The sequence below is a fragment of the Octodon degus genome, unplaced genomic scaffold (assembly GCF_000260255.1).
Source record: "Octodon degus isolate 3935 unplaced genomic scaffold, OctDeg1.0 scaffold00083, whole genome shotgun sequence".
In the NCBI taxonomy this organism is placed as follows: domain Eukaryota; kingdom Metazoa; phylum Chordata; class Mammalia; order Rodentia; family Octodontidae; genus Octodon; species Octodon degus.
The window spans coordinates 10231144-10245085 of record NW_004524659.1 but is presented as its reverse complement, the minus strand read 5'-3'; the positions used below and the strand labels follow the sequence as shown (position 1 = coordinate 10245085).

The window sequence follows — 13942 nt, the reverse complement described above, 5'->3', positions numbered from 1 at the left end:
TTACTTACTTACAGTACTGGGGATTGAACTCAGGACCCTGTGCTTGGCAGGCAGGCACTTATTCTACTGAGCTATCTCCCCGGCCCGAGACTCTACCTCAAAAAACAAAAACAAATCAATTTAAAAAGGGAGGAGAGTGGGCTAAGGACGTAGCTCAGTACTTAGGTCCTGAGTTCAGTCCCCAGGACTGAAAAAAATCATTCAGTACATGTACAGAATTAATGATTATATGTAGGAAAATAAACATACGAGATGTTCAATCTCATCAAGCATTAGAAAAATGGAAATTAACACAATGTGAGCCAGGGACAGAGCTGTATGCCTGTAATCCCAGACATGTATGTAAATCCAGGAGTTCAAGGTCAGCCTGGGCAACACAGTGAGACCCCCGCCTCAGAAACTCTAAAACAAAATGGGAAAGCAGTGTGACAGCTCTCCGTGCCCACTTGAATAGCTGAAACCAAAAGGATGATGAGGACACAAAGCCAACCTGAACTCATCTGTTGCTGGCTGCAGTATAAAAGGGCTTGTTACTTTGTCAACAGTTGGGTAATTTCATAGGAAGTTGGGCAGACCACCTGGCAAGGGCACTCCCCGGTGAACACCCTCCAGAAATGTGAGCAGAGGTTCCTCACAGGCAGGAGCTGAGCTGCTCTTAGTGGCGCTGCTCTAACCAGCCTCAGACTGGAAAAAATCCAAACATCCATCAACACGTGCACGGAACAGTACGTTGTGGCTCCTTGAGACGACAAAATATTACTTGGAAACTGCAGTGACACATGCCATTGAGCGGCTGGCTCTCACAGTGTGACACAGAACAACATATAGTGTGATTTTCTATTCTACCCCAAACCAGGCCAAAAGAAGCCAGGCTGGGAGAAGCAGGGTGGTGGTGGCCTTGGGGGTGCTGGCTGTGGGGAGATGTCCAAGGGGCTTTGGAAGGCTGCTGCATCCTGATTTTTTTTTGTTCTGGGGATTGAACCCAGGGCCTTCACGCTGAGCTGCACCCCACTGTGAAGTGCTTTATTCATTTTTCATTTTGAGACAGGGTCTTGATTAGCTACTCAGGCTGTATTCAAACTCTTGATCTTCCTACCTCAGCCTTCCCAGAGGGCCGTGTTCTGATTCTTGCCCTCAGTGTTCACCTTGTCACAGGTCATCTAATTCTCATGAATTAAGACTCTTCTCAACTCAAGTGATAAGTCCACAAACATTGAGAAGCAGCAGAAGGGTATAGCTCAGCAGACTAAGCCCTTGCTTAGGTAAGTGCAGGGGCCAGGGTTTGATTCCTGGCACTGCATGTGGTGCTGGCCCTGCTCCTGGGCACCCTGAGCCTGTGATGGATTCTGGGCCTGGTGGCACATGCCTGTAATCCCAGCACTAGGGAGGCAGAAATCAGGAAGATCACTATGAATCTGAGCTGCGTAGTGAGATCCTGCACAAAAACAAAACAAAACAAAACAAAGAATCCCTGAAAACCAAGAGAAGAGAGGGGTGTGGTGGCACATGCCTGTTGTGATCCCAGCGTTCTGGAGGCTGAGGTAGGCCCTGGGATGCACAGTGAGTTTAGCCTGGACTACATAGTGAGACCCTGACTCAGAAAACAAAAACACAGTGGGTTCCAATCCCCTTAGACCACTTTTAATCTCCCCACTTTTTTTTGAGGCAGGGCTTCACTATGCAGTTCAGGCTGGCCCTGAACTCACTTCATAGCCCAGGGTGGTCCTGAACTCCCAGGAATCCTCCTGCCTCAGCCCCTCAAGCACTGGAATTACAAATCCCTTTCCCTTCCTTCTGTACTGCAAATTGTGCACTGAACCCTGGACCTTTGAACTGAGCTACACTGAGCTATACCCTTACACACTTATCCCTAACAAAAAACCAAAAAAACCTATATATATATATATGGTGGCAGGGTCTCAATAAGACTTTAAAATGACTAGGCTGGGCTTGAACCTGTGCTCCTCTTGCCTTGCCTCCCACAGAGTTGGGTTTACAAGTGTGTTCCACCACGCTCGGCGGCTTCAGATAGCTTTCCTTTGTGTTTTACCCATCACTGACAGGAAGTGGTGTCATCTAGCAAACTGTGAGAGGACACTTTGGGTGAAGTGGTCAGGCTCCCTGGAGGCCCTACCTGGCTTCTGGCGCTCCATGGTACTCTCCTGGCTGGTCAGGCCACCGGAGGAGGAGTCACCGCTGGACATCCCATCGTGGCTGAAGTGGGGATCAAAGGACAGCAGAGGATGTGGGGCAGCCGCGTACCTGCAGGTGGTGAGGGGATACAAGCACAGGGTAAAGGACCAGCATGTCAAACCACTCAAATGGTGAGTCCTAGTGGGAGGCCACAGCATGGATCAGAGAGAAGCTGCTGCTAGGCTGCAGGAGCAGCCTGGGGAGTGCTGTTAGCCTCAAGGAGGTGGAAGCCATAGCTGTGGGGAGGCAGCAACTGGAAACGCAGGGCCTGGCAGGTTTTTTAAGGAGGGAGAAGAGGAGCTTGGGCTGATCCTCCACCTTTAGGCTCCTGAGGGGTCCTGGCTTCCCCTTGTGAAATGAGGTGCTGGGAAACAGCCTGCTCCTATCCTGTCTCAGACCTTCTTCTTTGAGGGAGACAGGCAGGAAGAGAGAACATTTGCAGGATAGGAAGGCTTAGAACTGGGCAGGCTAGGTTTGCACTGTACTACACCCTCTTGCCCAGCCAGATGCAGTAAATTCCTAGGCCTGGTCCTTAGATTCTCTAGTAGTCAGAGGCATTCGCAGGTGGCCCTTCCTCACAGGACTTATAGTGCTGAGCCTGGGGCTGACACATAACATATACTGAGTTGTGACAACTGGCCGGCAGCCTAGGTCTCTGTACGTCCCTTGGCTGCTGGGGATGTGGCATGGGCTCAGGCTTCAGGATGAGGCAACTGTGGGCTCAAGCCATGTGCTCACCACAGGCTGTGGGATCTTGTTGAAGCAGGTGCATATTCGTCTGAAATGTAGTTAGTTCATCTGAAAAACTGTCTGCTTCCTGGGGGCAAAAAGTGAATGGAGTATAGGAGTTACACCCCAGGCAGAGGTCCTCCTCCTAGAGGTCGACTCTGCACACCCACAGGCAAGTCCAGGGTTTAAGGGTGGTGGCCTGTGGCCTCAGGTGCTTCTTCATGGCTCATGGACATCTCTCACTATCTGATCCACCCCCATCAGAGCCAGTCATGGCAGATACTCTTTCTCTGCTTGGGGTCGGTTTGGAGACAGGCATGTGATAGTTTTGGCTAAGGAGATATAAGGGTTTGTCAGTCATTAAAACTTCCACAAACTATTTCTAGTTCTGCCTGCAAGCACATGGCAGGACAGCATTCCTGAGCCTGAGAGTGGCTGAAGGGGCCTATGGCTAGTTCTCCTCAATGAGCCAAGAGGAAGAGATGGGAGACGATGACTGTTCAGGGAGCTTGGGTCCTTCAAGGTCAAGGACCTGTCAACTGGTAGTGGCACTGAAGAGTAGGTGAAGTTCCCACCCTCTTCTAAGCAGTACTGAGGATAGAATACAGGGCCTTAGCTTGCACTCTACCACTGAGCAACTCCCCCAGGTCCAGAGAAATAAACTCTAGTTAATTTAAATCATGTAGATTTTCAGGTGTTTATTACCCAGCATAACTGACTAAACCAGCTGCCAGGTGGCTTCTGAGAAGAGTCCCCCTGCTCCTAAGAGGGACGACAAGAAAAGATGGCCTCTTGTTTGCTGCAGAAGGTGCTGGGTCCACACATCACATCCCAAGCTGTGGCTGCCTTCCAGCTCCCGGCCTGAGGGGCAGGTGGAGAACAGGAGGTACACAGCTGGGCTCCTGCTGCAGCAGCCACACTGGGCAATGCCTCCAGAGCTGCCCTGCCTCTGAGCAGCCTTTGCTGTGATGCCCAGGCCTGACCCTGTCAGTCAGACGCGTGCACTGACACTGGCCTGTGTCTGGGAGTTTCTGAGCCTCCACCACTAATGCTGTTTTGAATCTTGCCCCTTGTATTGGTCCCTTCCTCTTGGGAAGACATGGCAGGGAGAAGAGATGGTGACCTGAGACCCTCAACAGTCAACAGAGGCGCTCTCCAGGTCACCTGCCAGCTCACCGTCAGGGCTGTCTCTGTGAAGAGCAGGTTCTAACCTCCAGGCTTAACTTCTCCAGGATAGCAGAGGGCCACTTCAGAGGGCCTCTGAACTTCCTGGCAACTCAACTCCAGTCCTCTGCCTGGGAAAGACACATTATCCTCCCCTTCCTGGACCAGACCCTCCCCTCCAACTTCTGAAAGGAAGAGAGCCAAACTACCAAAACTGGTATCTTACTTATTCTTACTTTGCTTCACATCCAAAGGTCCAGTTTCTGGAAATCTAAGTGATTTTACAAAGGCAACTTTGACTCTAGGCCAACTATATTTCGTTGGCTGCCTTTGTACCTGGCTAGCTGCCTGGCAAATTATGGCTGCACCATAGCTGCAGACAGAGTGTTGACATGTTTATACAGTTTCCCCAAAGAGTTGGTACTGAATCCTGAGCACCAAAGGAAAATGTCAACAGAGGCCAGGATCAGATGCCAGAGGAAAGTGAGAAGGATGGGAGGCCCACACCACAGACTGCTGCCCCAGTATCTGCTCTGTGCTGTCTTCCTCGGTAGGAGAATCTTAACTATATTTGGGCAGCAATGTGATTGGCTAAAAGACTACACTTCCCAGACCCTCTTGCAATTCTGGCTAATGAGAGGTGAGCAAAGATGCTGCCTTTGACTTCTAGCCAGGAAAGCTCCTGAGAGGTGTGTTGTGGTTGCCTTTGCCTCATCAGTTTCAGGCATGTGCCACCACACCCAGTTTTCCTTGTTGTGCTTTTGCCTCATTTCCTTAAGGTTGCAGCTTGAGCAACCACCAAGGAGCAGAAGGGAGAAGGCCAAGGACAGTGACATCAAGGAGGAGCCAGGTCCCTAACACTGGAAAAAAGAAAATCTCTCTGCTGGATGCCTGTTTGTTGGATTATGCATGCAGTTAAACCTAATCCTACCTGATAGACCACTGCTAGCAGATACATACTTTACCAAGTTCTTCTCTTAATGTATTCTTTTTTTTTTTCAGAACCAGAGATTGAACTCAGGCCCTTGCGCTTGCCAGGCAAGCACTTATTCCACTGAGCCATCTTCCTGGTTCTCCAAGTTCTTCTCTTGTCCCCACCAAGACCTCCTTATTCCCATGCAAAATGACTGATTTATGTTGACTTTTTTTTTTTTTTTTTTTTGCGTAACCAGGGATTGAACTCAGGCCCTTGTGCTTGCCAGGGAAACGCTTATTCCACTGAGCCATCTCCCTGGCCTTATGTTGACTATTTATTGTGACACTAAATATGTTGCATTTGGGGCCATTTCTTATCAATGCCCAATTCTGGTCAATGGATTGCGAATCAGGACACCTCATCACACAGAAGGCTCTGGGCAAACGTCCCTGAAAGAGGAGACTGGCTGGCTGTCTTCCAGCTCAGCTGAGACACTTCAGGGTAATCACGCTGCTTTTTAGTAGAAGATGAAATCACTTTCAAGATAAAGGGCTTTGGGTTATGTTGACTAACTAGTTGCAGTTTTGGGCATCTCCAGTAGAAGGTGGATGTAGTGATTCTGAGGTTGAGGTGGGATCTTTACAGTCAGCAGGGGCTGGGGAGATAGCTCAGTGGTGTAGCGCCTGCCTGGCAAGTGCAAGGTCCTCAGTTCAATCCCTAAGTCCCCAAAATACAGTCAGCAGGGTTGGGCTCTGGCACTGCTGGCACGAGCCTCCCACTCCCACAAGGAAAATACCAAGAGCGACATGAATGTGGGTAAGAGCCTCACCGGAGCAGGGGCTCCAGCCTGCCATCACTCTTCTACCTTCAAGGGCAGAACAGTGGGATTGCAGGATAGCTGGGTAGGAGGGCAGGCAGATGGTAGAGCTGCTGCAGGCTGCCCCCAAAAGCCATCGACTTCTTTCTTCCTATTGGTGGACGCCAGATTCTTTTCTGGAAGCCATTCCTCTCTTACATGACTTAGGACATGACAAAAAACAGTCAAAGGGGCTGGGTATAGTGGCATGCACTTTAATCCCAGCACCCAGGAGGCAGAAGCAGAGACCTGAGTTCGATACCAGCCTGGGCAACAAAGTGATTTCAAGACCAGCCTGAATAGCACAGCAAGCCCCTACCCTTAAAAAAAAAAAAAGACAGCCACAGGTCCTAATGTGACTTGCCATGGTTAAAGGGTAGGAAAGTAACTAATTCTTTCATTCTTAAAGGTAAGAAGTAGTTCTTCTCTCCTCTTCCACAGGGCACTGCTTTTATTTGGGACCATGAGCAGAATCCCTAAGGATATCATGAGCCTGATGGGAGATGATAAAGCCCCTGATGCATCAGCATTTATTTATTTTTGTGGTACTAGAGGTTGAACCCTGGGATGCTTTACCACTGAGCTAGGTGGCTGGCTCTTTTTGAAAAAATTTATTTCAAGACAGGCTCTTACTAAGTTGCCCAGGCTAGCCTTGACTCGATATCTTCCTGACTCAGCCCCTCGGGTAGCTGGGGTTACAGATGTGTACCACCATGCCCAAGGCTTTCTGCCTTCTTTTGTTGTCTTTTAGAGACAGGGTCTCATGCTGAAGTTCAGGCTGGCCTTGAGCTCACTTTGTAGCTAAGGCTGGTCTTGAACTCGCAATGATCCTCCTGCCTCAACCTCCCGAGTGGTGGGATTACAGGTGTGCACTACCCCAGCTGGCTTCATGCCTTCTTGGATAAAATTTTTTGTCCCTTGCAGTCAAGTGCCTCCTAACTAATAAACCACTCCATGTGGCGTTGGCAGAGGAGAAAAAGGAAAACACATCTAGCCAGGGGGCTGGTGAGCAGATGTCTGGGGCCCAGCATGGCCTGCAGGACAGCTGTGCCCACACATCCTTCTATTCTGGTGCTAGGCTTGGTGTTTTGCTCCTCTCACACCCAGGAAGTCGTGTGACAACTGGGCAGTAGGAAAAGGTCTTGACCTGCTCCTGGGCCTTTTACCTCAGGCTGGAGACTGACTGTAAAAGGTGAGTCTAGGGCTCTAGAGCATGGGGTGCACGGGGAACATCTGGCAGGGCTGGACACTTAGCTGCTGCTATGGGTAGGAAATGCTGAGGCATGAGCTGTAGCAAGCACAGCCAGGACCACTGGCACCCTTGGAAGACGGGTGGGCTGTGCGGGCCTGAGTCATAGGAAGACTGGTATTTTCCCAACTGCCAATGTCAGAAGCCTAAAACGCAAATTCACAGCCATCTAAATATCACTGTGCACAGGTGTCTCAGAGGGAACCATGCGTACTGCCCTCAACTGCAGGAAGAGCTTTAGGTCCTTTGGGCAGGCAGGGCAGCTCTGGGATGAGGGCTCAGCCCTCCAGGATCACAGACCTGGGTTCCTGTCTACAGGGTGTGACTTTAGCCAATTGACTTCACCTCACCAAGTCCCATTTTCTCCTCTGTAAAATGGGGATAAACAAACATTGTCTCAGGGAAGTGCTGGCAGAAATCACTGAGATCATGCTTAAACACTGATGGGACAGACCAGAGAACCAAACTAAGGCTATACAAGTAAGCCCAATGAGCCCCGGCCATCAGGATCTGCTCTAAGGAGCAAAACGCAGGCTGGAGGTATAGCTCAGTAGTGAGACACTTGCCTCACATGTGTGAAGTTTTGAGTTCAATTTCTGGCACTGAAGAAATGTAGGGAGAAACAGCCTTTCCAATAAACAGTGATAGGGCCAGGGATATAGCTCAGTGGCACAGCGCCTGCCTGGCAAACACAAGGTCCTGAGTTTGATTTCCAGTACAAAAAACAAAACAAAACAAAACAAAAAAACCACCAAAAAAAAAAAAAAACAAACAAACAAACAAAAAAACCCCCTATCATCCAATAAATAGTGATAGAGCCAATCTGACATCCATGGGCGAAAAAGGGACCTTAACCTTTCAGGTAAACAAAAGCTAACTGAAAATAGACCAAAGACTTAAATATCAAGCAGTAAAACTTCTAGAGAAAAAAAAAAAAAAAAAAAAAAAAAAAAAAAACTTATTCCATTTTTCTCTTGAAAGGCTCAGTAGAATAAGCGCTTGCCTGGCAAACGCAAGGGTCTGAGTTCAATCCCCAGTTAAAAAAAAAAAAAAAAAAAAAAAAAAAAGAAAATCTTCAGGATCCAAGCCTAGGCAGAATTCTAAGACAACACCAAAAACATGATTCAAAAAAGGCAAAAGAATGTTAATTTGGACTATATCAAAATTAAAGTTTTGTTTTGTGAAAGATCCTATAAAGAAGGTGAAAAGAAAACTAGATGGTGGGGTATGCCTGTGGGAAGCTGAGGAAGGAGGATTGTAAGTTTGAGCCCAGCTTGGGCAATTTAGTAACTTAGTGAGATGCTATCTCAAAAAAAAAAAAAAAAAAAAAAAAAAAAAAAAAAAAAGCAGGGTGTGGTGGTACATGCCTATGATCTCAGCATTTTTGGTGGCTGAGATAGGAGGGTGACAAATTCAAGCCCAAACTCAGCAACTTAGTGAGATCTTATCTCAAATAGAGAAATAAAAAGGACTTAGTGATGTAGCTCAGTGTGAAGGCCCTGGGTTCAATCCCTGGTGTCAAATAAATAAAACAAAAAATAAAAAAGGTCAAGATGAAGGTCCAGAGTTCAATCTCCAGAATTGCATAGCTGACAAAGGACGTGTATCTAGAACACACAAAGAACTCTGCCATTGAAGAGCACTGAATCCAATAAGAAAATGGGCAAAAGCCATGCATAGACATTTCCCCAAAAAGGAAATACATTTGGCAAACCAGCACTTGAAAAGATGTTCCATATCATTAGCCACCAGAGAAATGCAAATTAAAACCACAAAGAGATATCACTACATGCCCATCAGAATAGCGAAAATGAAAAACAGTGACAACAACAAATGGCAGTGAGAATGTGGAGAAACTGGATCCCTCATATGCTGCTGGTGGGAATGTGAAATGGACTTCCATACCATATGGGATGCAACTGTACTCTTGGGCACTTATCCCAGAGAAATGAGAACTTCTTTTCATGCAGAAACTTGTATGCCTGAAAGTACGTTTGTAGCAAGGATATTTTGAAGAGTCAAAATCCAGAAACTAGTCAGGTACAGTGGTATACACCTTAATCCTAGCAGTCTGAGAGGCTGAGGCAGGAGGATTGCAAGTTCAAACCTAGCCTGGGCAATTTAAAGACTTATTTAGTGAGATGTAAGATAAATGTCAACAATGGGGACAGCTAGGTGAAGGGATCATGGAGTCTCCCTGTAGATTTCTTTGCAGCTTTCTAAAAATATTATTTTCAAATAAAAAGTTGAGAAAATAAAAGGGGTGAACACAAAGACTCTGGGGGAGACCTGACACAACATACACACACTGACTTTCTCTGCTCCTTCTGTGCCACACCACTCTGCTCATTGCCATCTGTGGCTCCTGTTCTGTGTGGAATGACCCGCTCCCTCCTCTCTGCTGTACACCCCATTTCATCTCCAAGCTCTGCTCAAACGCCACTTCCTCCGGGCAGCTAGCCTGGCTTTGTGGAGCTGGGCTGTGTTCCCTTCTCTGTGGAAACGTGCACTCACGTGGTCGGTCTGTAAGGTCCTCTTTCCACTGGTCAGCAAGAACACAACAGGACCCTGGCTAGATGAACAGTTCAATGGTAGCCACTAAAAGATGAAATAGTGGGTTTGTCTCCTCAAGCTTATAACAGAGGTTTAGAGTTAAATGGTGGTGCAGTGTGTTCCACTGCAGACCTGCCAGGTCAGAAACTCCTTGTCCTCTTCTGGGTGACTGAGAACCTTTGGTTTGGAGGATAGAACCTGTCTAATGGTAGGTGGTTTCATATACATAAACTCACTTACTTCATCCTTTCATGACTCTGCTATATGTCAGCCCCATGCTCTGTGAGGAAACAGACATAAAGCAGGACCTGCAAGCTCCTAGATCCTGCATTTTCTTTTCACACATGCATGAGTACATGTACACACACACACACACACACACACACACACACACACGCACACGTCCTTAACTAGGCTAAGAGAACAGACTACTCAAGACTATTCAAGGCTGTGGTCAAGAGATACACAGGGAGCCCAAGGACACAGAGGCAGTGCTTCCCTTGGCGCCAGAGGCTGCAAAGACTTCCAACAGAAGCAGCATCAACACTCAGGTGCAGAGGAGGGGATAGGACGGTAAAGAACTCAAAGCCAGGGCCATGACTGCAGATAGCCTGCCTACAAATGCAAGTGGCCAGTGGGGCTGGTGTGTGTCCTACAAGGAGCAAGAGCCTTGGGGAGCCGTGGTGGGGGACAGAGGATGTGTACTGGAATGGTCCTGGGAGTTCAGGGAGGGTTTGGGGCAAGGGACAGACATGGGCAGGTACAGGAAGAACCTCTGGCTGCCAAGTGGAGGGTGAAGCAGAGGAGGCGAGGAGAAGGCTGGGAGTATGGGGGTGATGAGGACAAGGCCGTGGCCACAAACTCTACTGCAAGGCTATATAGTTTGGTTTTATCCTGATGGCACTGGGGAGCCATAGAGCATTTGGGAAGATCTCTCAGGCTACCAGGCTGGGGATAGCTCCAAGGGGTAGGATTGAAGTCTGATCAATCATGAGATCTATCAGATGGCCTGGTGTGCAGGGCAGGGTGCTAGAAGGAGATGGGTGGATGGCAAGGCTGGATAGATGATGGTCTGACTCAAAAAAGGAAACAGATGTCAAGAAAATGGCAACCAAATCTCTGCTACAGATTGGGGAGATAGCTCAGTGGCGACTGCACCTGTCTGGCAAGTGCAAGGTAATAAATTCCATTCCTGGTACCAAAAACAGAAACAAAAAACAAAAAACTCTGCTATAAGGAACGCCAATGGTGAGTCCTGCCCAGTCCAGCTTAGCTTTACGTTTGAATGTGAGACATAACCTATCCCTTGGGTTGCTCTAATCAGCTCCCAGGGCCCAGAAACCCCATGAAGTAGCAAATAAAATTTTGGAGGATGCACTTTCTGGGGAAGAAGGATCTGTAACTTTCACCAGACTCTTAATTTGGAAAACCGCCAGAGACTGACCTTTCAGGGGATGGCTTGTATCTTGCGTAGGTGGCAGAACCCGGGGTGGAGAAGCTCCCAGAAGGCTGTCGGTAGGGAGGGACTCTGTCGGCCCCTGCTGGTGATGCTGTGTAAGGGGTTTCTGGGAAGCTCACAGGCCTGGAAGAGATAACAGAGAGGGAGGCAGGAGCCATGGGGAGGTACCCTAACCTCAAGAGCACAAAAGGAAGACAGGGATCTAGCTCAGTGGTGCAGCGCCTGCCTGAGTTTGATTCCTGTTATGCACCACACCCCTCCCCCCTAAAAAAAAAAAGCACAGATGGACAGCTGATCTTTCAGACCCAACCACATCCCATCTGCTAGCCTCTCTTTGGATGAAGAGATAGAAGCTGCCCCCTCTTCCTGGTTCCTGCCCTTCTCCTAGAGAATATGGTCTTCTGCAAGGTTTTTTTTTTTTTTTTTTTTTTTGATATAGATATTGTAATGTAGTTTAACTGGGCCTTGAAATTGCAGCAATCCTCCTGCCTCAGCCTCCCCAGCTCCACAGGGCTGGGATTACAAGGCATGCGCCACCATACCCAGCCCATTAGCTTCATCTGAGGATACAGTTTTATTTTCAGCGCAGGGATGGATCTAAGGGACATATGCATTCTACGCAAGTGCTCTACCACAGAGCCACATCCCCAGCCCTATCTCTTAATGTATACTGTATGCAAAGCAGTATCTAGAAGTTTAACATCAGCAAACTCCCTAAGTGCCCTGACTTCCCCTCCTCAGAATGGAACATGCCTCCTCTTTCCCCTCCCATACTCTCTGAGAAGTTGCTATGCTAACATTTTGTGCTTGTCAGCCTCTTCATCTTTAGAAAAAAAGCAGAGTTCTGACTTGTACTTGCTAGGTGGGTTTCCACTCTCTGGCAGCCCTGTCTAGCACAAGAGGACTGAGGGGAAAGCTAGAGGGAGGGAGGAGGTAAGGAGAGAAGGAGGGAGATGGTGGATGATGGGGTCACAGACAGACTGAGGGGAGGAGACACCAGGTGTGCGCAGGTGGGAGACAGGGCTAAAGGGGATGATGCCCTTGGGGTCCTTACCTCTTGCTGTGCAGTGGCTGGGATTCACGAAAGGGGACCATGGGGGTCTGTTTTGCCGGTCGACTGAGAGACTGGGCGTGTCCTGGGGTGGCTGGGGCAACCCACTTGGAGGCTGGTAGAGAGTTGTGGGAGGCAGGCCCACTCCACTGCCAGGGGGCATTGCTGCGGTAGGGGGGCCGGCCCCCAGGGGTGATGCTCTCCGGCTCAGTCTTGGGCTCCGAGGTACTCATTTCATAGGTCTCTGGCCAGCCCCTGGAGGGAACAACTTGGTTACTTGAGACCCTAGCTGCCTCCCTGACACAGGGACGGGTTTTCCTGGTGACAGCTGAACCATGATGACCTATTTTAAAAGCTGAACAGAGTCTGAAACTTACCACCTCAGAGTTCTAGGACAGGGCCTGACACTCGGGCTCGGACTGCTGGCCTTGCGTTCTCATCCCCTCTCCCATTCCCACCCTGTCTTACATCCTCTCCCTTCTTCCTGGCCCAATCCTCCAGCTGTCCAGTGCCCTGTGCGCCGGCTGGGCCCCCCTTAGCAGTATTTGGGCCGGAAAGGCGGATGCCCTCGGCATCAAAGGACAGTCTCTGTCTTGTTTCAAAGAATCTCAAAGGCTGCTGGAAGGGGAGCAGGTGACCTACTTTGCAGGGTGGTTAAAAAAAACAAAATAAAAAAAAACAAACTACAAAACCCAGAACCCTGAAATAGATGCAGAGCGACCTGTGACTTCCCCCAGACCAGGGCTGGCGCACACACCGCAGTGACACGGGCTCAAGGTGGGATGATATGAAGGCAGGCTGTCATTCTCTGCACGGGCGGGGCCTAGAGCCCCAGAGGCGGGCGTGCTCAGGAAATTCTCCCAGCAGTGGCTGCAAGCTCTGGGTTCTGAGGAGTGCTCAGCCTGGAAGCTCTGCTGCCCCTACCGTGCTGATCTCTGAGGCTTCTCTGGAGCCCAGGGAACCATCACAGCCACTGGGTAAAAGGTCTGGTAGATCTGGCAGCTTAGAGGCTGTGGGACAGGACTGCTAAGGAGCCAGGTGCAGGTGACAGGAGGATGTGCCCTGGCACCGCGGCCTGACATGCTATGTCCCTGGAAGCTCCATCTAGCTGGTGGTAGGCATTTTTAGGTAACCATCCCTAGGTATGCCTCACCAGGAACCAGGTGGGGACTAGTCATGACACAGACGCAGGACAGAGCTGCTAGAAGGCCAGGCTACAGAGGTAGAGGCCGGCGTCATCGTTCTCCCGGGTGGTGCACACCCGGTGCTCCTGCCTGGCTGGCTCCTACAGGCCTTCCGCTTGATAATGGCTGTGTTCGGGGTGGGACAGATCCTACTTCTTGGCTCCAGGTATGTGCACATGGCCTAGGCCTGTCCAATGAAAAACCTCTCCCTTATATGCAGTGACTAGCAGACCCAGGGAGAGCAATGGGATCAACTGCGAAGAGCCACTTCTGGAACTATGGGAGGAAAAGGCTATTTCTATTGGAACTGCTGAGCTACTGGTACCTAGTCCAGAGCTGCGTTCTCATAAAGCTGGGGACTGCATGAGAATGGTGACAACAGGGAAAACAGGTGGGTGTTGGAGGCAGACTTGTGAGAACACAGTCCTTCCTAATCCTGGCCACGTGGCTGGGTCAGATCTCAGACCTCACCACCTACCTGCATGCTTTTGGGGAAGGGATTTCCTTTTTGGAACTCTAGTTTTCTAATTTCTAAGGTGCGGGTAGTCACAAGCTCGGTACCAGCCCTTGAGCAGGGTCTAGCACCGC

At 49.3% G+C, this 13942-nt stretch overlaps 1 protein-coding gene across 3 annotated transcripts in view; it reads right to left on the bottom strand.

Annotated features, from left to right (window-relative positions):
- Positions 1–13942, bottom strand: part of Sipa1l3 (signal induced proliferation associated 1 like 3) — a 116602-nt gene that overhangs the window by 58166 nt on the left and 44494 nt on the right. For all 3 annotated transcript variants that reach the window (XM_004636768.2, XM_023721475.1, XM_023721477.1), the window contains exons 9-11: positions 12174–12425; positions 11105–11242; positions 2135–2262 (exon numbers count right to left, since the gene is read on the bottom strand). In XM_004636768.2, the coding sequence (XP_004636825.1) occupies positions 2135–2262; positions 11105–11242; positions 12174–12425 (518 nt within the window). The remainder of the gene's footprint in view (positions 1–2134; positions 2263–11104; positions 11243–12173; positions 12426–13942) is intronic.